At 36.0% G+C, this 25,514-nt stretch overlaps 2 protein-coding genes across 2 annotated transcripts in view; one reads left to right on the top strand and one right to left on the bottom strand.

Moving 5' to 3' along the window:
• LOC144975678 (uncharacterized) overlaps window positions 1-1,381 on the bottom strand; it is a 4,318-nt gene extending 2,937 nt beyond the window's left edge. The window contains exon 1 of the mRNA XM_078919869.1: window positions 953-1,381. The gene's annotated coding sequence lies outside the window, so the exon portion shown is untranslated. The remainder of the gene's footprint in view (window positions 1-952) is intronic.
• Window positions 1,382-4,448: 3,067 nt separating this feature from the next.
• LOC144975679 (BTB/POZ domain-containing protein 17-like) lies at window positions 4,449-15,809 on the top strand. Its single transcript, XM_078919870.1, has 9 exons — window positions 4,449-5,071; window positions 7,676-7,869; window positions 9,147-9,296; window positions 10,289-10,411; window positions 11,048-11,206; window positions 12,281-12,388; window positions 12,756-12,965; window positions 13,645-13,874; window positions 14,773-15,809. Exons 1-9 carry the CDS (start codon window positions 4,939-4,941, stop codon window positions 14,891-14,893), a joined length of 1,428 nt encoding a protein of 475 aa, XP_078775996.1. The 5' UTR covers window positions 4,449-4,938; the 3' UTR covers window positions 14,894-15,809.
• The last annotated feature ends 9,705 nt before the right edge of the window (window positions 15,810-25,514 follow it).

Genomic DNA, 25,514 nt, shown 5'->3' on the forward strand with positions numbered 1-25,514 from the left:
TTGCAGGCCTGATAACCCAAATTGTTATGGGCTCATTAGTTTATTAGAAATACTCTCAAACCAACGCGGAATATTTACGATTAGAACAATGTTAAATATAATCAGGCCCATAATAAAATTGCGCTCGGTTATCAGACCTGTAAATATGGGCCTTTAAACCTAAACCATGCTTGACGGTCAGAAAACCCAAATGGCTATAGACTCATTGTTGTAAGGGATATACTTCCAACGTTTCTGTCGGTACAAGCGCCATGTGCGGTATTTTTTTTTTTTTTTCTTCTTCATCATCTGTTTCTAATAAAGCTCAACCCCTTTCATACCGACAGAGACTAGTCACACATAAACAATCCCCCCCCCTTTTTTTTTTTTTTTTAGCGGGAATAGTTATCTTATCTAAACAAAGTGTTAAAGCAAAAATCGTACTGTCTTCCCTTTTTTTTCTTCAAAATTTAATCCCCCCCCCCCCCCTTCATCAAAATCAAACACCTCCTTCGTAATTACAGGGTTTGAGTTGGACACCCTCAACTTTCAAACCACAGAAAAATTTTGTCCATTGACCATTTATTTAACAATGTTAAATTCAGCTCGGGTATCGACCCCTGCAATAAATATTATGCAAACATGTATAGAATTAACCGGATAACTATTTCCAGTGACACCCTAATCTTTGAGGTATACGACATTGACATGATGAATAATAAAACGGAGATTATCCTAAATACCGTCGGACAAAAGGAGAACAATTGAGACTTCTTTTTTTTTTTTGTTAATCGAAAAAAGGATTAAGATAAACTTTTTAAAAGTAGAAAATTAAAAACATTTTTTTTCAAAGATATGGAATTCATCTTATAACATTTAATGAAATGAGGATTTTCATCTTTTTTCAAATATTATGTAGATCAAACAATCATTTAGAAAAGAAGCATACAAAAGGTTAATTAATTGAACTCACCAACTGCTAAATAAGATTTTGAGGCAAAAACGCTCCTTGGTCGCGTTTCCTTGGCAAACAAAATGTAAATATGATTAACTTGTATTAGTCACATCGGCTTTTATAGTATTTGTAATTATCATTTATTTCGAAGGCCAGAATAATATAACAATATTCACAAATTGCCATGCTTACAATTACTGTATCGAATTATTAATTAATATCAAATTGACTTTTCGTTTGGTTTATGATGGGTACTTAACAAATTGTGGTTTAATCTACGGCAGCATACTGGGTAACAGAAAAAAAACTTCAAACACAACAGATGTTGTCGTGTAATTTTACCCACGTCGCGATATTGGCATAACAGATCGTTTTTTTATATGGTCGAAAGTAGATATTTATTTTTTCTTAAACACCTTTAACAACGATTCCATTCACTGAAAAATAAGTAGGCAACCACACACATAACGGGAGAATAATTATTAGGTTGACACCAAGGAATTTACCCAATGGAAACCGTACGGTGCTCTTATTGGCTAACCAACCAGCGGCTTCGATGAGAAAAATATCCGCCATTTTGATGTTGGCTGGGAATCGCGTTACTATAGTAAACAAGCGCTGATCGGCCGTTCATGAAAACAAGTTGCTGCTCGCTCGTTTAACTCAAAATTATTCAAAACGATCTCTCTAAAATGATATAAATGTGACTTCTTAAGGTTTTCTTCACGGTCAAAACCACACAACATTCTATTAATGATTACGTCCGAGGCAAAAAGGAATATTGACAGGTCGACCGAGAGTTGAACTCGTGAGACGACAAACATCAATGCGAAGTGTAGCGAGAGTCAAGCTATTGTTTGTCTTGTCCTATTCTATATAGAGAAAAGGATAAATAGTATAGCCTCGTGTGTGAGTGGTTGCGTGTCATAGTCTTGTTTTTAAATTGTTTCTGTTGTTTATGTGTGTAGTGATGACTCTCTCACACTCAATTTCAATGCCGAAAGAGGAATTCCCGCACACAAGAAAGGGGAATTGGGGTGGTATTTGGCATACATATTGTATAGTATCTAGTTCTAAATAGATAACTGATTAGAATTATATTATGATATATAAACACAATGCCAAATTCAAATTCCGAAGTTTCCTTATTTCAAATGAAGTAAAGCTCCAAAACCTAATGGTAGTGATTGTAGTACTGAGTGTTAGTGAGGTGATGTGGTGTTGGTGGTGGTTGTAGTTTTAGTAGTAATAGTGATGATGATGTGGTGGTGGTGATGATTGTAGTTGTAGTAGTAGTGGTAGTGATGATGATGTGGTGGTGGTTGTAGTGGTAGTGGTAATGGTAATGATATGGTGGTGGTGGTGGTGGTGGTTGTAGTAGTAGTGGTCGTGATGATGATGTGGTGGTGGTGTTTGTAGTAGTAGTGGTAATGATGCGGCTATGTGGTCTAGTAGTATGACACTCGCTTCCGGATCGGAAGGTCCTGGCTTCGAGCCTCGCGCTCGGCGCATAGTTGAGTCCTTGGAAAAGGCTCTTTACTCACATTCTCTCACCGTACTCAGGTGTAAAATGAGTACCTGGCCGTTAACAGAGTTGTCTTTATCCGAAAAATTGTAATATCGCCTAACAGGCGTCATGTCCCGTCCTACATGTTAAATGTTGACCAGGGACCCCTTGTAAAGCGCTTTGAGCACATTTAGTAGATATTGCACTATATAAAGCTCAATTTAAAAAAAAAAATATTTCAATGATGATGATATGGTGGTGGTGGTTGCAGTAGTAGTAGTGGTAGTGATGATAATGTGGTGGTGGTTGTAGTTGTAGTAGTAGTGATAGTGATGATGATGTGGTGGTGGTTGTAGTAGTAGTGGTAGTGATGATGATGTGGTTGTGGTGGTTGTAGTAGTAGTTGTAATGGTGATGATATGGTGGTAGTGGTGGTTGCAGTAGTAGTGGTAGTGATGACGATGTGGTTGTGGTGGTTGTAGTAGTAGTGGTAATGGTAATGGTAATGATATGGTGGTAGTGGTGGTTGTAGTAGTAGTGGTAATGGTAATGATATGGTGGTGGTTGTAGTAGTAGTGGTCGTGATGATGATGTGGTTGTGGTGGTTGTAGTAGTAGTGGTAGTGATGCTATTGTGGTGGTGGTTGTAGTAGTTGAGGTAGTGATGTGGTGGTGGTTGTAGTAGTAGTGGTGGTGGTGGTTGTGGTAGTAGTGGTAATGATGATGATATGGTGGTGGTGGTTGCAGTAGTAGTGGTAGTGATGACGATGTGGTTGTGGTGATTGTAGTAGTGGTAGTGATGATGATGTGCTGGTGGTGGTGTAGTAGCAGTGGTAGTGATAATGATGTGGGGCTGGTGGTTTTAGTAGTAGTGTTAGTGATGATATTGTGGTGGTGGTTGTAGTAGTAGATGATGTGGTGGTTGGAAAACACATTACAGGTTATTATAATACATGATTACACACATTCTCTAACTTCATTTTTTGACAGCTTCGTTGTAAAATAAATATACGCAACAGTTCTGAAACATTTTATTGTGGATTTTGATATTGTTTGTTGTTTTTCTTGTGTCGTTATGTTGACATAGATACCGAATGAATGGTAATTACTACATTCTCAGCCAACAACAAAATGGCGCTGAATGCTTTCATTGGTGGATACTTTTTAGGCTTCGTACGTATTCTCATTCGTTTAATTCTATGGTTGACACCGGACTCTAGCATGGTCTTTGGGTTTGTGGGGGGGGGGGGGGGGGGGGGGGGGGGGGAAGAGTGACGCGTTATTAGCGTGGAGTGTATTTTATGTGGTAGAGCCCTCGGCCTCACTTACACACACACACACACACACACACATACACACACACACACACAATATATATATATATAATATATATATATATAAAAGGAGGAATAGGAGGACGAGGAGGAGGAGTAGCGGGAGGGGGAGAATGAGGAGGAGGAGAGAGGAGGGGATAGGGAAAAAAACGATGAGTATTGACGCGTTATTAGCGTGGAGTGTATTTTATGTGGTAGAGCCCTCGGCCTCACTTACACACACACACACACACACACACACACACACACACACACACACACATAATATATATATATATAATATATATATATAAAAGGAGGAATAGGAGGACGAGGAGGAGGAGTAGCAGGAGGGGGAGAATGAGGAGGAGGAGAGAGGAGGGGATAGGGAAAAAAACGATGAGTATTTATTTGCTAATGTCTAATGTATGCAGGCAGGGACAAGGATATAATATAGTAACATGACTTGTTATCGGCAATTAAGAGGCGTATTTATTGTTATCATGGCCTCCCCTCATTTCCTAACGCCCCTCTCCCCCCCCCCCCCCCCCCCCCCCCCCCCCCCCCCCCCCCCCCCCCCCCCTCTTTATTCTCCACTTTGCAATAATTTGAGTCTGTGGAATGATTTTGCACTTTCACATATCTTATTATTGCAGTGACACACTTCATATATGTATTCATTTTATGATCCTTCCGTTAAAAAGAGTTTAGTTCCTGAAAATGTAAACAAAAATAAACAAGTCCAGCATCCAGGAATAACAATAACGAATTGCCGTCCTTTAATATTTGTCCTACCCAAAAGAGCTTTATTATAATTTAGTTAAATCTGTTTATAATTTATCTTGAATATGATTCACTAGAACGTGATTATCGTGATTTTATGCATAGCAGGTAGATGGTGGTAAACTTTACCGTAAAGAATACAATCTAAGTAAAAGTAAAAGTAAAAGGAGATCGGCAAAAATCGGCCGAGATAGATAGACGTCAAGATATCTATAGTGAATCTGAGCTCTCTGAATCTGGAACTGAAGCCGAAGCTTTGTGAATGGGACACTTGAATGAATGTGAAAAACGTTGAAGTTATGTGTCACTTGGTCTATCACGGACAGCATAAAAAATCATTTTAAAAGCACGCAAGTTTCCCAAACATTGTTCCAAAATTATGCTTGTTCTATTTTTATTTTTATGATGGCGGTACCCCCGCGAGACCAAGACTGTGTTATGAATAATGACATAGAGGAGGGGACTCCTTCTCCTCGTTGCTTGCACCACTGTCTTTCTCCTACATCTCTGGCTTCTCGCTTGGAAAACGATGAAGGTGAGTCACAAAATATCTATCTACATTGCATTGATCATTGATCAACTTTTTACGTTGAATTTGAATTATTTCAGAGAGTTTCATACTCACTGAATTGTTCTTGGACTATGTCTTAAGCCGTACTTAATCTCATTAATTAAATTAGTATGCTGTTTCCATGAATCATTAAAATTAAAATTCTTAGGATAATTCAATCAATATTCAGTGCAGCAACCAGCTGTGTCAGAAGAAGAAATCTAGATTCAAATGGCAGTGGCAGCACCAATGACTCAGAGCAATTTTGTATTTCAGATTCAAAGGCGTTTTTTTCGCAAGGTCCTAGCACTGGCTTTGCTTTGTTATTTAATTGCATCTATTATTATTTTTAAAAATTATTCATTATTGATTGGGGACAGAGGTTCGGGAGGGTAAGGGGGGGGGGGGGGTCTTTTATGTATTTTTTTTTCCAATGGGGACTTTCGCCCTTCACTGCTAGGAACTTATGGAAGGACTCCCAGGAGATATATTCTCCCCCAGAAGCGTTAATTACTTGGCTAATACAAACATTTCTGTCACATGACATGCCTGTCGCCGGTATTACTGTTGGTTTCCTTACTCATGAGGTCACAATCAACGGCCTTGAGTTTGTTGACAAAGCTTCTTTTCAGGACCCCAAAGTAGAACAAGCCTCAAAAAGTCTTTACTTTGTCACGGGTCCAGAAAAATTGTTGTAATGGAAATATCAATTCCTAAGACTACAGTCATGCTTATTCAATTTATAAGGTTGCAGTCCATGTCAACTTGTCAAATTTTGCAAAATTCAGAATTAGAATTTTCAGTTATTGGTTTATAGTTTCTTATAATATAGACATATTGAGTTGTACGAAAATAGTATAAATTTTATGAAAAATGATGATCTAGTTTTTATACACGGCCAGGGAGATGTGCCTTGTGCCAAGTTTTTTAATCATTAAATCATTAGGTATGTTTTTCAAATAATCTTGTATTCCAACCATATCAATTAGCTGTAATATAATATACTCATGATATGGAAGTAATAGGCAGGGGAAATTCATGCACTTGAAAAGTGATTTACATAACAAAAAAACACACAAAAAAACTACAAAAGTTTCTATGGCAGTATTAGCAAATGAGACAAATTTAATTATTCTTTCATTTTCAGAAGTAGAACAGATACCTCAATTGATAATAAAAACAACCTAGATATTGCTCTATTTGAGCGACACCTAATGCCTACTAAAAAGAATTAAATGAGCAGGTCAATCCTTCCCAATTCACTCTTCTTAACGATTCCATTCATTTGGACTTGGATTCATTTTTAAAAGAGAAATAATGAGACATGAGGACAATGCTAACACTTACATCAACCAAGTCATATTTCCTTTAATAAAGTATTGATATTAATATTATTAATACTAGGCTTGCCTGAAAAGCCTTGATGCCTATTAAATATCTCTGATTGTATTGAACTTACCAGTATAAACTATACAATTGTATTGAACTTACCAGCATAAACTATACATCAAAATGTGCATAATGTATTCTTATTTTAGGTCACCAAATTTTCTTTAACTGCTATTTCTTGATTTTAATTTATCTTATTTGAAATAACCCCTACTCCAACATGTTGGTCAAAGAAATCGCACACAAAATTACGTAATAAAGAGCGTGTTGTGACTGAGTTCTGTAGTGCAGAGAGATATGCACCTATAAACATTCGTAAATGGCTGATTATGGTGATTCTTGGGTATTCAAACAGTTCAAAGGTGCTTTATTGGAACTGATGCTGCCTCCACCAACATTAATGAGCAGGCTCGCAAAGGTCGTCTACAAAGTGCATCAACCACTGCAAATCAATCAAAGAAATTGATGAACTTAATCGAGCTAATCGCTGTATAACACAATCTGACATTTCACAAAGGCTTGGAATTTCATAGGGAAAAATGGATGTATCTTTCGAGAAATCCTGGGTTACAGAGAGGTATGTGCCCATTGGATATCGAGAATGCTCACATAAACGCACGATCATATTGGAAGAGGAAATTTTCTTGAAGCCGTAGAACATTCCCGTTCCAATTCTTATTTAGCTCCAAGTGATATTTTCCTTTTCTTAAGACTTTTTAGAGGTCCCTCAAGGGGGCAAAATATTGGCAGTGATGGTGAGGTGCAGGCGGAGGTAACTTGATGGTGTCAAGGTTTATCATGTTAATTCCTCTTCAACGTGATGCAATAACTGGTGCATTGTTGGTGGCTCTGTGTGGATGGTTGACTATGCTGAAATTTAAAATGATAAACGGAAAGGACATAAACTAAGCTTTGTTTTAATACCTTTGTCAATTTCGTACCTATTATAGTTTTGAAAATACAAGATACACGTCAAGACATTTCAGTCTACCCTTGTTTAGATGTTAAATTAATGTAATGTAAAACTTAAATCCTTAAAATTAGGATGCTATCAATTCCTGTTATCTTTTTCTGTTATCAATTCTTATATTTCCAAAAAAGAAACCATCAAAACCAAGTCATCATTTACATGACACTGCACCTCACCACAATAACTTTGTCATTATTCTAGATATTGACTATTATTTGTCATTGTTCAAGGTATTGACTGCTATGGCAACGAAAGAGAGTTCTTGAAAGATCAGGCCAAGTTCTTCAACAACAAGCTATTGAGTGATGTTACTTTACGAGTTGACAAAGATACATTTTATGCTCACAAGTTTGTTCTAGTCAGAGCCTCACAGGTGTTTGAGCGCATGTTTACTGGAGAACAGTGGGACAGTCACAAGCAAAAGGTTTTTATCAATTATTGCATAATATACAGACTTTTTTAATACAACCCCCACCCCACCCTCCCCCGTCCCTTCCTTTGAATACATCATTTTAAAGAAAGAATTAAACATGAAAAAATGTAATATAGCAATACATATTGAAGAGTTTTTTAGTAGCGAAATAGGCATTAATGAATTTTCATATTTTGCTCATTTGAGAACATATTAACACATAAGATGACTATGAGATAGAATAACTCTTTTTTTCCCCCGATATTTATCATGCTGAATGCTGCTAACAATGCTTTATTTATTCCCACAGCACTTTGTATATACTAATTTCCATTTCGCTCAATATGCATTACTTGTTAGGAACTTCTTTTTTTTTTTACTAGTCTTCTTATTATTATCACTGCATATAACCAGGTTCTCATTCACACTCAAGTCTTGAATTGTGTTTTATCCAAGTGGCAGATTTCTACTATTGCAATTCTTAAATATGTTACGAGCTTGCTTGCCCATGATTGATTAATGGCACTAAAATTTTTGGATGTCATTTTCTAAACATTGATTAAATATTCCATCCAAATAAAGACTAAACTACATTTTTTCAAGATCATTTCAATGTAATTCTGCCTTCATCTAACATTTCAAGAAAATAATGTAGGAGTCAATATATATATATATATATATTATATAGACTCGATTCCATTGTTGATTAACCAACTTTTAAAAAATTCCTTTGAAGACAAAGTTAGATTTTATTCTTGTCCTATTCAATCAGAATATTCTTGTTTTGATTACGTTGTATTTGAAAAGAAGAAATTCCTAAAATGTTTGCTGAAGCCCTGAAATCAGTCAAATTAACCGGCATGGATTCTGATTAACCATCCGTTATTATATATACAATATTCTGTCACAGACAGAATGTTTCAATTAAGCTACTGTTCCTATAAAACAGTGTTCCAAATATAGGCTCAGGCTGTATTTTATGTAGGTACTCATTTAACACCTGAGTACAGTGAGATAATGTAAGTAAAGAGCCTTTTCCAAGGACTCAATTGTGAACTGCTCAAAGCTGGATTCGAACTCAGGACCCTCTGGCCGAAGGAGAGTTCATACCACTTGACCACAAAGCAGCACATAGGGGTGGTGATTAGGAATTAAAGGATGTTTATCAATAAACATTCTGCATGGTAGTGGTGAATAGAGAGTTAACGTTTTACAATTTTTGCATTAAAATTAATTCAAATATTGAAAATCTCTTTGTATTTTCATTGTTTTTAATATTTTTTTTTCAGGAAATAAAACTCATAGAGGATAGTGTGTGTATCCCTGTTTTCCCCCAGTTTCTAGGATTTTTGTATAGCTGCCATATCAAACTTAACATTGACAACACTCTGCCTGTGCTGATATTAGCGGACAAGTATAATGTTGCAGATTTACGCAATGTAATACTTTAGGATTTGATGTTTTTTTGTTTGTTTTTTTTGTTGTTGTCATTTTAAAAAAGTTTTTTTTAAAATGTATTATTAATTTTTTCTTAGCTATCTCGTATTACTATTCAAATATAGCTCTGGCCAATTATTATTTTTTTCTTGATTGTCATATTTGTATAAAGTATGAATAACAAAATTGTGAGTTATGGACCGTGCGAGATAAAGAAAAAGTATATGATTAAAAGTAAGTGTGGAAAAATAGTGACGTTATCAACAGTTTCTAATAGTACAATTCTTAATTTAAATGGTGAAATAAAACAAGTTGGAAATGTGCTGCAGTTGTGAACATGTTTGTTTCAGTGGTTTGATAAGAGGATGTGAAAAAATGAAAAAGCTAGTAAACAGAAATGTGAAGATAGAAAAATACCAGTAACAATTTTGAGCAATCAGGCTTGATGCACTTCTTTTGTTCTGTGCAACAAAGATGAACGCAGTGAACTAAAAAAAAAAAAAAAAAAAAAGGATAAGTTTAAACAATAGTATAATTAGTTAAATACAGTGGTCTCCATTTATAAACACGTACCTCACATTTCAGGCAGCGCTTACTTATTGTAGGACCAAACCTCTTGGCAGAATCTGATATTTTTATGCAAAGTCAGTGTCTCTAAGATCCAATTAGTAAAAATATGTTATATGTTTCTCCTCTGCACTTTTATAAGTGTATGCACCAGAGTAGTGCATATCTGAAACTGTCAAAGTAATTTTCAATGTTTTTATTTATTTTTTTTTTTTTTAGAAGTTGCTTTTTTGTGGGTTTTTTATAAAATTTGGTTTGGACTAATTTTTTTCTGTTACATTTTTTAATGACATCATACGTCAGGTTATAGGGCCGAGAAGTTAAGAAGCTTGTAATTTGTCTAATTATTGCATGTATAGACTCAAAATGGTCTGAAAAAGTTACATCATGAAAATTGTTATATTTTTGACATTTTAAATCATTCCAGGTTTGCTTGGATTTCGCCTGTTTTTACATTATTCCAAAAGTTCAGTTGAAGGATGTGTTCCATGTGTGGTTTCAATATGCGACCAAGTGTTATCACCACAGACTCACTAAATCTTGTGTTGAGGTACATTGTTTTATACATGATAAAAATGCACACTTATTGGCACATATGCACAGTACCTCAATGTTCGCTGAGTTTCTCAATATTTTATCTATTCACCAAGTAGGCCATATTGAGCCAGCTATCCTTTACAATATATACACCTGTCAGGCGCCTTTCTTGTTTTTTACGACAGTATCAAGGTGTGGCTTGTGACTATCAATTCAAGGCAACTTAACACAGAAAACTAAACACAACAGAAACCAAACAGCCTTTTGGTGGCCTTCTCTCTGACTAAACTTGTAAATGAAACGGTTCTTTTATCCCACTGTCATTGTTCTATATTGTTATTGTACTTTATCAGCTCACATAGATTGCAGGTAAAATTAAAATGAAAATGCAGCTGCTTGAAGCAACAACAAAAAAAAAAAAAAAAAATGAAAAAAAAATAAAAAACCGAACTGATATTTGATTTAAGCTTTAGTGAATTTAACGAAAACAAATGGTATTTTGGATGTTGAACTGAGTATTACTTAAAATTTAAACCTGGTTAAAACAATAGTGTTGTATCAAACAGTCATTGGTGAAATTTCAAGTTGCATTTACTGAAGGCATTATCTGACATACGGTATAACACTTGTTTTTCCCTATCCAAATAAGGCCCTGGCACAAAAGATGGATGAAATCATCAACTTGGCTGAATGGGAACCAGAATGGCTGAGCCTTGACAAAGAACAGCTTGCTGAAATTCTAGGAACTTCTTGTCTTGTGGTTAAGGATGAGTACGACTTGTGGCAAGCTGTACTCAAATGGCTTGAGGTTTGTAGAAAAAGTACACCTGTATGCATTGTTTTCTGGTTATTATTCTGACAATAGATTTTTGCTAGCAGTTCTGAAATTGTACATTTGATTTTTCATAATCCATCCAAAACATATATTCACTTTTATATATTTTGAATTATTTATTTCTCTTAGAGGTTGGCAAGCCTCACAGATCAAGGAGAGAACAGATATTGCAATAGCCGCTTTTTATTGATTTATTGTCAGGCTATTGCCGCTATTTTGTGTGATTTGTTAACAATGATGGGATGAGTTGAGCAAAGAGAGGGGGTTCTATGATATGGGATTGCCTTAAGCCTAGAAATGTAAAAATACTTGAGAAGACAACAAAAATGTTTTGGAATTAAACAATACAAAACAATGGACATTTCAAGGACAGACTGTGCGTCGGCACAAATGGCAAACATCAATATAAAAAATACCAACATAAAACAGTTATTTCAAAAAATAAATCAACAAACAAAATTCTGTGAAATTTGAAAAAAATGGGTGTATTCCATGGTGGATTTGGCCATCAGTTCATGTCTATAATAGTTATAATGATGATAATAATAATAATGATAATAATGATAAAAATAAAATAATAAGTAAAATTCCCTTTATTCATCCCATTCCGGAAATTTGTCTCTAGGGTCTATTCCAAGGGAAAACTGGAATAACCCAGGCGTCAGCTACAGTGCAGTGCCGCAAATTGAGCTAGTGCAAGGTGACTTGCTCAAGACCACACAGCGCAGCGGCAGGTGATCGAACTCAGTACCTTTCGGGTGTGAAGCAACGACCGTACTGCTGAGCCACCATAATGATAATAATAATAATAATAATAATAATAATAATAATAATAATAATAATAATAATAATAATAATAATAATAATAATAATAATAGTAATAAAAAAAAATAACAATAACAATAATAATAAATAAATAAAAGGCAGGGATCTTCTCCCCCCCCCCCACACACACACACATACACACATTTGATCTACTAGTAAGTCCATGAATCAGATCAGTATTTAGTTAATATTTCTTGTTGTATATTTTTTCCTTTTTTCCAGACCTATGAACTGAACTATGAAATTTCAGAAGCAGCATTTTCCTCAGTCCTGGCCTCAATTGTCGACCTTGTCAGATTCCCAATGATGACTGCTGATCAGATAAACCAGGTGTCTAGATAGAAAGAAAGCAGATGTGTGCTTATTATCAGTATTAGAATTACTGACAATAATGATAATAATAATAATAATAATAATAATAATAATAATAATAATAATAATAATGATAATGATAATGATAATAATAATAATAATAATAATGATAAATAATATTTGACTTGCCCATTTCTTATACTGAATAATGCTCAGTGCAGAGTTCAGTAAAATTATATTATAAAGCATTCACGATACTCATTTAAACCATTGTAGAACGAGGAAAAGAACATATTATAAAATTTTGTGAGAATAAAATATTTTAAGATTATAAGTATTAACACGAGTACTATTACAATTTTGATGTACAACTTAAAACTTTCAGGTTGAATCATCACAAATGATAGAGAAGTACAAGGATCTTTTCCAGCCGGTTATCATGTTGGCATACAAATACCATGCCCTCCCCCTTTCCACCCGTTCTCGCACCAAAGAATTCACCACCAAGTCTTTTTTGCTGAGGAACTACATTGATGTGAGATGGGACAAACGCATTGTCATACCCAGGCTTTCATCCATTCCACGGGGTACTGAGGTTAGTCCATTTCAATGTATTCATCAAACCCTTTATTTAGATAGCTTTCCTCCTCCTCCAAGTTTGCAGACTACTATCAGCTGCCTGCCAGCACCCAAGTTCCCATGCCACAGTCTGCCAGTGCTGCATCAACAGTAAGAAGTAATAAACAAAAATGAATACAACAGCTTTAAAAAAAAAAAAGAACTAAATACCAAACACAGACCGTTTAGGGCTCAAAACCCTTCTTAATCCAAGAGTAAAAAACAATGAAAACATAAATACATTACTTAAAAAAAACAGATTTTGTCGTCGATCTGGTTTTTAAATAATGTATTTATGTTTTCATTGTTCATATCTGTAATATTAATAATAATAATAATAGTAATAATAATAATAATAATAATAATAATAATAATAATAATAATAATAATAATTTAAATAATAATAATAATAATAATAATGTTATAATAATAATATTTTTTTATTGTCCTCAAAATAGTGGCAATTTGTCATTTGGTTACACATTTATAACAATACAATATATTGACATAGACACACTCACACATATGCACTGTAGTAGTCATCGTCACCATCCAACATCATCATCATCATCACAACAACCTTCCTAATATTTCCGTAAGGTTCACTTATAAGGTACATTTTATCTGTATTAGGATTTATATTTTCTTTAACACAGGTGAGTGTCCGCTTTTCCACATGTGCTTGCTGGTCACCTGCCCAAACATGGGAATGGGAGCTACGCATCCAACCAAAGGGATCAACCAACAACCCAGATGATGTGCGAGCTGTTCTTTACTCCAACGTCATCCTGGACCAGCCCAGGGCTGTGGAGTACTACCTGGCCGTAGTCAACTCCACACAGCTGATTCATTCTGTCAGTGGCAGGAAGAATTTCACAAAGGCCAGGTACTGCTTAACTACTAGGAGTTGCATGTCCGTATGTAAAAAAAACAAAAACCAAAAAAAACCCCAAAAAACTACATATGCCTTCCGCTACGACATCATCATCGTCTTTACCAAGGCATTCATGAAGGAATATAGATAATCCATCAAACAAGATGTCTGATGTCAACAGGAATCACCCATGTTGTCCAAAGTGAGCAAATTGGGAGTTAATAATCTTGCCCATGGAAAAAAAATGAAAGTGCCTGAAGTGGGGCTTAAACCCGAGACCTTCTGGGTCACAATGCAATGCTTTAATCACTCAACCACATTGCCCCCAATGCACTTATGTAAGAGTCTGATAATTGAAGATTTCAATATTCTCTGGATTCTAACAGGCTCTCGGGAAAAAAATAAATAAATAAATCATGCTAGAATCCAAGCATGTCACAGTCCGATGATCATGGGAGGTAACGACTTATTATATAAATAAGATTTGGTCATCCAGCTCCTGCATGATGTATAGGTGTCAAAGTATTTATGCTTGACAATCTGACGTCACAAATTGTTTTTGTAAACTTGACATAATTATGCATGACTAATCATGGGGAGGGGTAGAATAATCCAAAATGTTGTGGTCTCATTGTTTTATTGGAAAAAACAACACTAGATATTCTTCATTGCTAGAATGACAAATATGCCCTTAAACCTCATTTAGTTATCACTTGTAAAGGCATAAACACTTATATTATTTCTTATAAGAATCTGAAAAACTTGCATGGCAATCTAAGAAATTGTTTATTGTATTATTGAACACCTTTTTAAAAAGTTTAGATGGAGCCCATTCATCCTCTCAGATATTCTCTAGAAACAAAGATTCTAAATATAATATAACTCAAACTCTCTCCTTTCCCTTTCCCAGATATTCTTCAGATACAGAGATTGAAAAGAAGTTGTCAGTCAGTGAACTGTCACAGCCATCTTCACCTTTCGTCATGGACGATGCCCTTCTGATGCAGATTTGCCTTAGACCTGCTTGTTGAATAATCTGTATTAATTTGACAATGCATAAGCACTGCCTATTTGATATTGCCAATGCTCTTCTCTTCATTGATGCATACCCCATGGTTGCTTTCGAAAATCCTCCAGTTGAGACAGAATAAAACAAAACAAACAAAACTATATTTTAACTACAAATCTGGATTATAGCTTGATCGACGGAGTATGGAAGGTTGGAGAATCAACCTCCTTGTAATGTTAGACAATTTAAACTGTCTTGTGTTTTACAGTGCAGGGTCTGTTGATATCAATCAACATTAGTTATTAAACTACGAGTCTATTTTAATATATGTGTAGATCATTTATTTTATTTTGTTATTTTGTTTTGTGTGTATATTTTATCCCATTATTTAACATTAAAATATGATTTTATTTGTTTTTGTTTCTGTTTGACAATTCATAACCATGGGTTTTGGGTTTTTTTTTTCGTTTTTGGACTTTATGTTGTTGTTTTGTTTTGTTATTGTTTTTTGGAGGGGGAAGGTCAAACATGCAAGTTATTCACATATGGTCGAATTATATGACCTGCTCTGTTTCGACTAAATAATATTTTGTGTCGATAACAGTCGCCCCTTGTATGATCATTTAAATTTTTCAAAGATAACCAATGTCACCTGTCCATAAAGAGAAAAACACAAGAAATCCTCATCTCTCAAAGTATACAGTCATATGATTCTTATCTACAACTAATTTAATCTGTTTTATTGTGTAAATAATTAATTTTAAATCATAAAACATTGCTATATCTAGTTTTATGTTGCATGCCACAAAGTCCTATATTTTTGCCTAATTTATTAATTCTATTTATACTAATTTCTATGTAGATGTTTTACGTCGCCATTTGCACACTTTTTGATTTTTTCCCCACATGATTTATTTATATATTTTAACATATACCCACGTCTGGACATACATTTCTATTTTTTGGGGGGATGAATAAAGTGTTGTTATAAAAATGATAATAATAATAATAGTTATTATCATTATTATTATTATTATTATTATTGTTATTATTATCATCATCATCATCATCATCATTCATCATCATCATCATCTCATTATTATTATTATTATTATTATTATTATTATTATTATTATTATTATTATTATTATTATTATTATTATATTATTATTATTATTATTATTATAAATATTATTATAAATATTATTATTATTATTTTTCATTAATCATTGTAATCAAAATAATGATGTTGTCAAAAACAGTGATAAAGATATCCATATCGATTATGATAATAGAAATAATAATCATGATATTTTTGATGATGATGATGATGATGATTGACATTATTTATTATTATTATTTATTATTATTATTATTATATTATTATTATTATTTATTTATTATTATTATTTATTATTTTATTATTATTATTATTATTATGACAATGATATTTATTATTCTTATATTGAATCAATCGTTATTATTAACAATAGTCATTTTAAAGCACCTATTTCTAGTGAGGACAGCTCTTAGCAGACAACTGCAATTAGAGACGATGTACATGCTATCTATGCTTATTCAGACATGAATAAAAGAACATTATCATAAGTATTGGACTGTAACCCTCTGGGAAGAAGATCAAGGGGAAGGCCACGGGGAACATGGAGAAGAGTTAAAGAAGCTGATATACAGAGAAGTGATGACATGGAACAAAATAAAATAGTTACTTTCAGGATGGAGAGGGATGCAAACTGTTTGTTGTGGCCTATACCCTGACCCGGGGTGAAAAAGGCAATTGTGATGATGATGTTCATCCATGGACAGAATCAATCAAATAAATTTTCCATTATGAAAAAGATACTTTAAAATTAAATTTAGTGTTTTCGAAGGATCTCTCTCGTTCATTTATCCTCATATAGTTTATAAACTCAGAAGAGTTTATAAATGAACGAGAGAGAGAGAGAGAGAGAGAGAGAGTTGTGGTTGTTAATGAAAAAAAAAAGCTTATGTCATCTGAAATGTTGAATTCTGAGTGTCATAAGCTACTTTCTTAGGCATATGATACAGATTGTATGGTTGAGTTAACTTTGAAACTAAACATATGGAGCTTAATATATATATATTTTTAAATACTTTGTTTTATTCTTTAGACGAGAGTGAATTAATGCTTGACAGAGAAGTTATGCTTGTGTTTATACAGTCAAAGAGCTAATTTGGAATAGCACTGTTACGCAGAAATCATTCCAATAACTTGTGTTCCGTCTATTTATTCTGCACATTACCTTCATAATTTGAACATATCAGTGATGGATGTGGTAACTATAGCATAAGTGATGCAGAGATTTCTTTATTTTGTTTTGTTAGATCTGTTATCATCCATTTTTCATAACATCAACACTACATTTGACTTGCTATAAAAAATGTAAAGAGAAAAAATGACCACAGTTGATGACCACATGTTTATATGAACTGTCACTAAAAATCATGTGGAAGGTATCCAAAATGAATTGGAGACACACAAAGCTTGTTTCACTATAATTTACAATGTGTTGCACAATTTAAAGTCAAAAAAAGGAGAGAAAATAACCGGGAAAACTAAATCCTTTGCATCTTTACTTGCACTCATTAATAATTTGTTGTTCCTTTGGACGGTCATATGTGTAAAGTCTAGCAAGTTATCTAAAAAGAGATGGATAGACTCTGTGACACTGTTAAATGGTAGATCTATCCCTCTAACCTTGTAGTTTTAACAATTTTAATTTTCTTTAACTGAAAATAAAATTATAACAAAGCTTAACTAAGGTTTGAATTGTTTAAATTAACCGTTTTGTGCATTCTGATTAATTAAATAGAGGAAATTATCTAGGGAAAATCTTGTCCCAACTATTTAATCACATTAAAACAGTATATTCCAATTATCGACTTTGACTGTATCACAATCTATAGTCAAATGAATTATGCTCGAACAATCTCTATGCACATTAACAATGTAGTCCCATTTTTCTCATTATTTTTTCCATATGATTTATTTTCGTTACCACAATATGATATTAATTTAAGTACAGTGGAATCTGCATTAAGTCAACACTCTTAGAGTCAATACCTCTTGTTGGTCCCAAATTTTCTGATCTTTATCTAAGTGCGCTCCATTGATGCTGAATAAAGTTAACATAGCTTTCTGGTTCGGCAGTGTTGACTTTATCAGGATTCCATTGTACCAGGCTGCCATAAGACTTGGAGTCTATGAAACAAAATTAGATATAACGGCTTTCAAGAAGTATTTCATCTTTTTTTTTTTGAAGAGGTCATATTAATGTTTATAATGTTATTAATGCATTTCAGAACGTAAATCATCATAAGTACATTTGATTTGGTGGGGATTGCATGACAGAATATTTTTTAAACTTTCAATTTTGCGGGGAACTGTACTTTTGTTCTTGACTTGATACCTTCCACAAGTGTGTAAGCAAGCAGTTATTATACAGTAATCTGGGATTTTATTTGTACTATTACTTTTATCTTGCCTTATGCTGTTATCCGTCAGGGTGGTGGATGGTGGGTTAACGTCTAAACAGATCCATCTTTACTGTCTCCTCTTCAATTTCTCTACATCTTTTGTCCTTTCTGTCATACGTGTATTCCACGGGGTCAGTATGTCCCTCTACATCTTTCATCCCTTCTATTATATGGCTATGGTTTTGTGTCTTGGGATCAATGATAAGTTGTTTTTCTATCTTCTTCCTTTCTGCTAATGTAAGAATAATCTGGAAGTCTTTAAAGCTCTCAACAATTCCTCATACATAAAAGCATGCTTTTTAATTTTATTAGATAAAGGAGTTGGATTAAAAGAGTAAATTGTTCCAAATTTAAAAAAAAACAACAAAAAAAAAACAACAACAAAAATTAAAATCAAGAAATTTTGTCATTCGTGTTGGGTTTTGGATCTTGGTGGTTTTTTTTTTTTGGTTTTTTTTTGTTTGTTTTGTTTTGTTTTGTTTTTTTTTTTTTTTTTTTTTTTTTTTTTTTTTTTTTTTTTGTTTTTTTTTTTGGGGGGGGGGGGGGGGGGGGTCATTCTTTTAAAGAAATGTAACTTTTGTAAATGTGTCCAATTTTACTTTTCCATTTTTTTTTCTTTTGTAATTGATTTTTGTTTTGTTTTGTTTGGTTTTGATTTTGTTTGTTTGTTTTAGCACCAGGTCTGTGATTTATTTTAATTTTATATTTAATTTTAATGCTTTCATTTTAATTTTAACCGCAATTATCTTGGTAACAAATCATTCCCTGGGTGGGGTTCCTGACCTTCCATAGTGGGCAGGGAGGTACATACTGTGTTTTCTATCCCCGTATATGTTTTCCAACTTGCATTGTCTTTGTCTTGGAATGCGATTACTTGGTTTTGTCCTGGCCCTGGCCGAAGTCCCGGCTGGGAGGGAAACAGTCAAATGCATATTTATTGTTATGAGAGATGATATTTGTTTCCTTGTAAATCTCTCTGTTATGTACTATTATATTTGTTATTTTGAATTTATAATGTAAGCATTTGAGTGTGTTCCTCTTAGTGAGGGCCGTGCTTGTGTCCAGACTTATTGGTGATCTCAAACTAAGTACATTGATGGTGTGCTCTTGGAATCTACATCTGATCCCTATTTGTTCCCTATTTGTTCCCATTTCCCCTTTGTCTTACTTTTTCTTGAATGCTTTAATTGTAATTCTAGAACTTTTTACTATCCCATTTTCTTTCTTTTTACTGGCGCTGATATAACCTAAATGTGTTACAAGCGCCGTAAAACCCTTAAAAACAACCACAAAACAAACAAATCATTCCTATGATATTATTATTTACATAAATTCTTCCTTTGTCATTATTTACATAACAAATTATTCCTATGACATTTTATACATGAATTATTCCTTTGTCATTATTTACATAACAAATCATTCCCATGTCATTATTTACATAAAAATTAATTCCTTTGTCATTGTTTTGATAATAAATCATTCGTTCTTCTAATATACATCATGATACAGTATAGTGGTTTTGGTGAAGAGCCCCATTGCCTGTTGCAGATTTTGGTTATATATTCAAATCGGCATTCATTTCAAAACAGGCCTGCAATAGTTGGTGTTAATATTGTTTTGTATAAAATAAATTTTCAAATTATACATAATTTATAAATGTTTTTCAGTCATGTAACAAGTATAAGCCCAAACATACATAAACACTTTTAAAAGTGTCTGTACATCGACACACATTTGACCTGAAGATGCTTATATTCACATATTATTATGTTTATGCCTGGATGAGACTTTTAGGTAACGTCAAAATAGGCACATCAGTGGATAACTCATGGAATCATCTGTTCCCTATTTGAGCAAGTCTCCTTTTGTCACTTTTTCTTTAGTGCTTTTAAATTTAGATCTAATTTTTTTGGCTGGCATTTTCCTTTTTACTGGCGCTGAAAAAAGAAAATAATGTCGCAGTCGCTGTCAAACACCAAAAAAACAAAACAAAAAAACAAAACCGGAACAAATCGGTATAAGTTTAGAAATATTACTATGCCTTCCTAAAAATGGGATCTCACAAGCAACCATGATAAGGTTTTAGTAATCAAAAAGAAGAAAAAAATACAAGGACATTAATTTGAACATGTAATAACATCAAGTGACTGGTTCACTCATTTAAAAAAAAAAAAAGAGGGCGGGGGGGGGGGGGGGGGGGGGGGGGGTTAGAGCAAGTTGCATGATTTCACCATGTGATTGTAACTCTACCTCTATTCACTTACAAACAATTTAATTTTGACATGCTAATAGAAATACCGCATTCTTACCCTTGATTCCTGTTTATTATTCTGTCGTAGAATTATAGTATACTTTGATGATATTGTATTAATCTTGTCTACTTTAGTTCTAACCACTGGAGAAGGGAGAAGTCGTCTTTTGCTTGGAATATTGCCATGCAGGAAGCGTCGAAATAGTTTTATTATTATTATTATTATTATTATTATTATTATTATTATTATTATTATTATTATTATTATTATTATTATTATTATTATTATTATTATTATTATTATTATTATTATTATTATTATTATTATTATTACGTATGTATTTCTTCATTGTCACGGGTTCCACCATTTGTTTTCACATTTCCTCTTTTTTTATTAATTTATTTTTTGATGATGTAGATCTATTCCTTTTTAAATGGGGAATTGAAATTTTTGAGAAAGGAAAATAAGTGATAACAAAAATGTTTTCTAGTAGGAATTGTTCTTTTTATTCTTTTGTGTATGTGTTCGTGTGTGTGTGTGTGTGTGTGTGTGTGTGTGTGTGTGTGTGTGTACGTGTGTGTGTACTTGTGTGTTTATGTATTCTTTTTTCTTAATTTTTTTTTTCATTTATTTTTCATAAGGTTTTTCACATGCACACACACACACACACACATATACACACACACACACACACACACACAACGAAATACAAGAAAGTTGTAGTCATTGAGCAGTAATGATCAGTATGATTACAGGTTGAAAAAGAAACATTTTGCCTAGTCCGTAGTTGGCATCAAAGGGAATTATCTAAATCACGAATGCTCGCTGGAGACAAGTTCTAAAACTCTTGTTATCAAAAGGATAACCACACACTCTACCTGTCTCTGATGTCATAAGATGCCACAGGAAATGTATAATCTGGCGACAGGGTTGTCGGCAGAAGCTGCCTCTTATGGTTTTCACACTACTATGTTATGACGATCGACCCAATCAGCAAAGTCTGGTCCGCATTCGTGCACCGCCGCAAACCCGCCGGGTAGCATCGTCACAACACACCGTTCGACTAGATGCTCTGCCGTCTCAGGGTACATGTTGAACAGGTAGAAAGACCCCACCGATGAAGCGCACTGGTCATGAGGCAGCTCCTCAACCGAAGCCGATTCGCAGTCACACAGTGTCTCCTCTTACTGGTATCAAAGCCTGGCAACTTCTCACCAAGCTTAGACACTTAGAGGAGGTTACGTCCCCGCCCCCACGTGGGATTGAATTCATCCAAACCGACTTCCATCTCGTATGTGCAGCTGCAGCGGCCACGGTTTTTGAAGTGTTCATCTTCAGGTACCACTTGTCGAAGTAGCATTTGAGTCTGGTGACGTCCTCGCTGAGTACGCTCTCGAGACGGGTCCACACTTTACTCTGAGTAAGGAGTGCCCAGTCGTCCGCGTATCCCAGCCTCATGGAGGAAGTGTTCGGCATATCACTAATGTAAACATTAAACAACATTGGCGCAAGTACTGACCCATGAGGGACCCCATTCTTCAATTCCCTTACTTTGCTCGTGGCGTCTCCCAGCGCGACGTGGAATTGTCTTTCCCCTAAGATCGAAGAGAACAACTTCAAGGTTTTTTTTTCACCTTATGATTTTTGCTAGTTTGAGCATCAACCCTTCGCACCAGGTCGTATCGTAAGCCGCTGATAGGTCTATAAAGACAGCACCTGTTTGCTGTTTTCTCTCGAACCCATGCTCAATATGCTCTGTAAGGGCAATGACCTGCTCCGTGGTGCACCTCCCTTCCCTGAAGCCCGCCTGCTCGGGTGGCAGGGCAGCGTCTAGGACCGGCCCCCATCGGTTTAATAGAACACGCTCCAACAATTTGTAAAGACAGCTCAGCAGAGATATGGGTCTGTAACTGTCGTCCTCCTTCGCTGGGTTCCCGGGCTTCAGGATGGCAACTATCTTCGCATGCTTCCACACTTGTCGAAGCTTTCCTTTTGCAAGGACGTCGGACATTGCCTCTGCCAGCCAGGCCCGTGCCCTGGGGCCCAGATGCGTCACCGTATCGGGATATACACCATCTATCTCTGCTGCTTTGCCGTTCTTTACATCGCTAATGGCTGCACCCACTACACGGGGACTGAACGGGGCCGTCCAGTCCGACTCCTCCGCAGGTAGCGAGTCCAAAATCGTACGGTACGCCTTGCGGACACCGCGCTCAAAAGCCTGATTAGGGACCCGTTTGCTACGGTTCTTAATGTTCTTGGCAATTGTGTCTTCCTCACACTCCGGTGCAGCCTTCGCGTAATTCCGGTCCGGGTCCAATTTCTTTATCAGACGCCAAGCGTGGCGGCTGGAGTGTGTAAAGTCGAGACTTTCCACGGTCTCCTGCCACCGTTGCTTCCTTCCCTCTGCCAGAGACTGAAGTAGTCTATCGGCTACGTCCTGGGACTGGGTCTGCTGGTATTCTTTGTACAGCTCTTCCTACTCTGCTGTCCAGCAAGGGGTGTAGAATTTCCGTTTGCCCCGTGGAATAGAACGTTGAGCGCTCTTAACCAGTAGCCTGCTAAATCTGGTTATATTCTCGGACTTGGGAGGAATGGCAGGGCAGACCTGCTCGATATAGGAACTGAATTCCTCCCAGTCAGCCTTCCTGAAGTTCCATCTGCAAAGTGGGAGAGACTGCACCCTCGGTATTGTCGCCCCGGCTGTGACAAGAACCGGCCTGTGCTGGTTATGCGGAAAGTCCCCGAGGACTGTTCGCTTCACCTGCAGCGGTTCACCATTCGCGTCTTTGGTAACGAGGGTGAGGTCTGGAGTATACTCCTTCTTATGGCGGGTACAGGTCCCTTGGCTGTAGGATCGTACACTAGGTGTAGATCATTACAGTCCATCCATGAGCGGAGTTGTCTTTCTGCCTCGTTGCAGTCTCGGTAGCCCCATTCGTGATGGTGGCTATTAAAGTCTCCCAGACAGATGGAAGGATGGCTGACCACCGGTACCGGTGGTGTAGTCCAAGTCGCTCTAGGTGGTTTGTAGATATTATGCAAACACAGTCCACCTACTTCCACGGAAATTCGGTTCACCCCATTGCTGTCCGTTACGCTTTCTATGACCCTTACCTTCGATGGGTCTTTAGCGTAAACGCTAACCCCTCCTTTGAGCCTCGAAGTGTCCTCGCCACCGTATAGCCTGGTATCTGGAATCGGGAAGATTGCGCGCCTGAGTAAAGGTTGGTCTCCTATAACAGGAGGATGTCTACGCTGTGGTCGGCCAGTAGCTTTGACAAAAGCTAATTTTTTTGCCATACTCTGGCTCTCGATGTTCAAGGACACTATATGCTTCAGGTCGCTAGCCCCGACATCGCATTTTCTCTTCGGCAGGCCGCGAATCGAAGGTGTAGAGGGACGCTTGCTTTTTTCTCGAATTTGCCGACGACCCTGGCGACACGAACGCGGTATTATTTGGCGAGGCGGCAGACCGCTTCGCCATTGACTGTGCTGAATTTGAACCATCATATCGAAGTAGTGTGGCGCTCGGGATAGCGGCTGCTATTCGGGCACCGGATTGGATCAAATTTAGTCACACACCGGGACGCGCAGCTCATGTGGCTCGTTGGCTCTATACCCGAGATGGTCTCGTGACGGTCAACCGGGGTTTACACCTTTGCCCTCCCGTGTGACCCGTGTGTGTGTGTGTGTGTGTGGGGGGGGGGGGGGGGGGTTGTCGGCGAATCTTTTGTATGGGGTTTGGACAGTGAACAGTGCAGACGACCCCAAAATTAAAACCCTCTGCTGGACATACTTCATGGAGTTTTCATCCAATAAAAATTTATGAAACTTCAGATTGTGTGTCGCTGGTAAACGAAGTGACCACTGATGCTAATGGTGTCTGAGTTAGTGTCATAATGTTTATATTATTGGCTACTTAGTGGATATCGCGTCTTTGTGTTTTCTCAAAATCGGCTGTATTCAGGACTTGACATGATTCAACGCACTCAAGGATTGGCCGTACAAGCGCTTTGTAGGCAGCTAATCTTGTCACTTTGTTGCTTGTTTTATTAAATTCATATTCAGAAGGTCTTTGGCTCTGCTCCTGATGCTCTGTATGTGATTGCTCCATCTTGTGTCTTTATCTTGGGTCACTCCATGGTATTCGGTGTGGGTGACTGGTTTAAATTTCTCTCTGTGGTGAACGAATTGGCGCCTGGACATGGGTAAGACCGAGCACTTTCCATGATTATCAATTAATGAGTATTCTCCTGACTGTCTGGATTTTACGCGAAGTATCATCGTTTGGCCAATAAATAAGGGTTTTGAATCCAAAACCTTCCGTGCTACGGGGCAGGTGGCTCAGCGGTACAGTCTTTGCTTTGTAACCGATAGGTACCGAGTTCGATCACCCGCCGCTGCGCTGTGTGGCCTTAAGATCAATCGACCTCAACTGGGGATCAAACCTCAGACCTTCTGATTACCGGTCAGACGTGCTACTATTACACCACAGAGACTACCGATAGTTGGGACAATTTTAATACCCAAATTCTTCATAAGGCTGCCTGCTCCTTAAAATTTCTTAATTTGATATTTTCAAAAAATAAAATGGAGCAACTGAAATGCCTTCGTCCCCGTCCTCTCTGTTCAATGTATGTGTTGTTTGATACAAGCGAGGGTTAACAGCGTAAAACGCGTAGGACAATTGATTGTCCCAACTATCGGGAGCCTCTGTGGTGTAATGGTAGTACGTCAGACCGGTAATCAGATGGTCTGAGGTTTGTATGTTCAAAACATTTAATACGTATTTGTAAATTACACTATCAAAACATTATTATTATATTATTATTTATTATTATTATTATTTTATTATTATTATTTTTATTA

This window comes from Berghia stephanieae, chromosome 6, assembly GCF_034508935.2.
Source record: "Berghia stephanieae isolate SIO BIC M18660-M18661 chromosome 6, UCSD_Bste_1.3, whole genome shotgun sequence".
In the NCBI taxonomy this organism is placed as follows: Eukaryota; Metazoa; Mollusca; class Gastropoda; order Nudibranchia; family Aeolidiidae; genus Berghia; species Berghia stephanieae.

Bases quoted from the DNA above. Each gene is read 5' to 3' on its own strand.
- LOC144975679 (XM_078919870.1), top strand. From the start codon at position 4,939: ATGATGGCGGTACCCCCGCGAGACCAAGACTGTGTTATGAATAATGAC. The intron at 11,207-12,280 runs GTTTGTAGAAAA...CCTTTTTTCCAG, and splicing joins CTGTACTCAAATGGCTTGAG to ACCTATGAACTGAACTATGA. The intron at 13,875-14,772 runs GTACTGCTTAAC...TCCCTTTCCCAG, and splicing joins AAGAATTTCACAAAGGCCAG to ATATTCTTCAGATACAGAGA.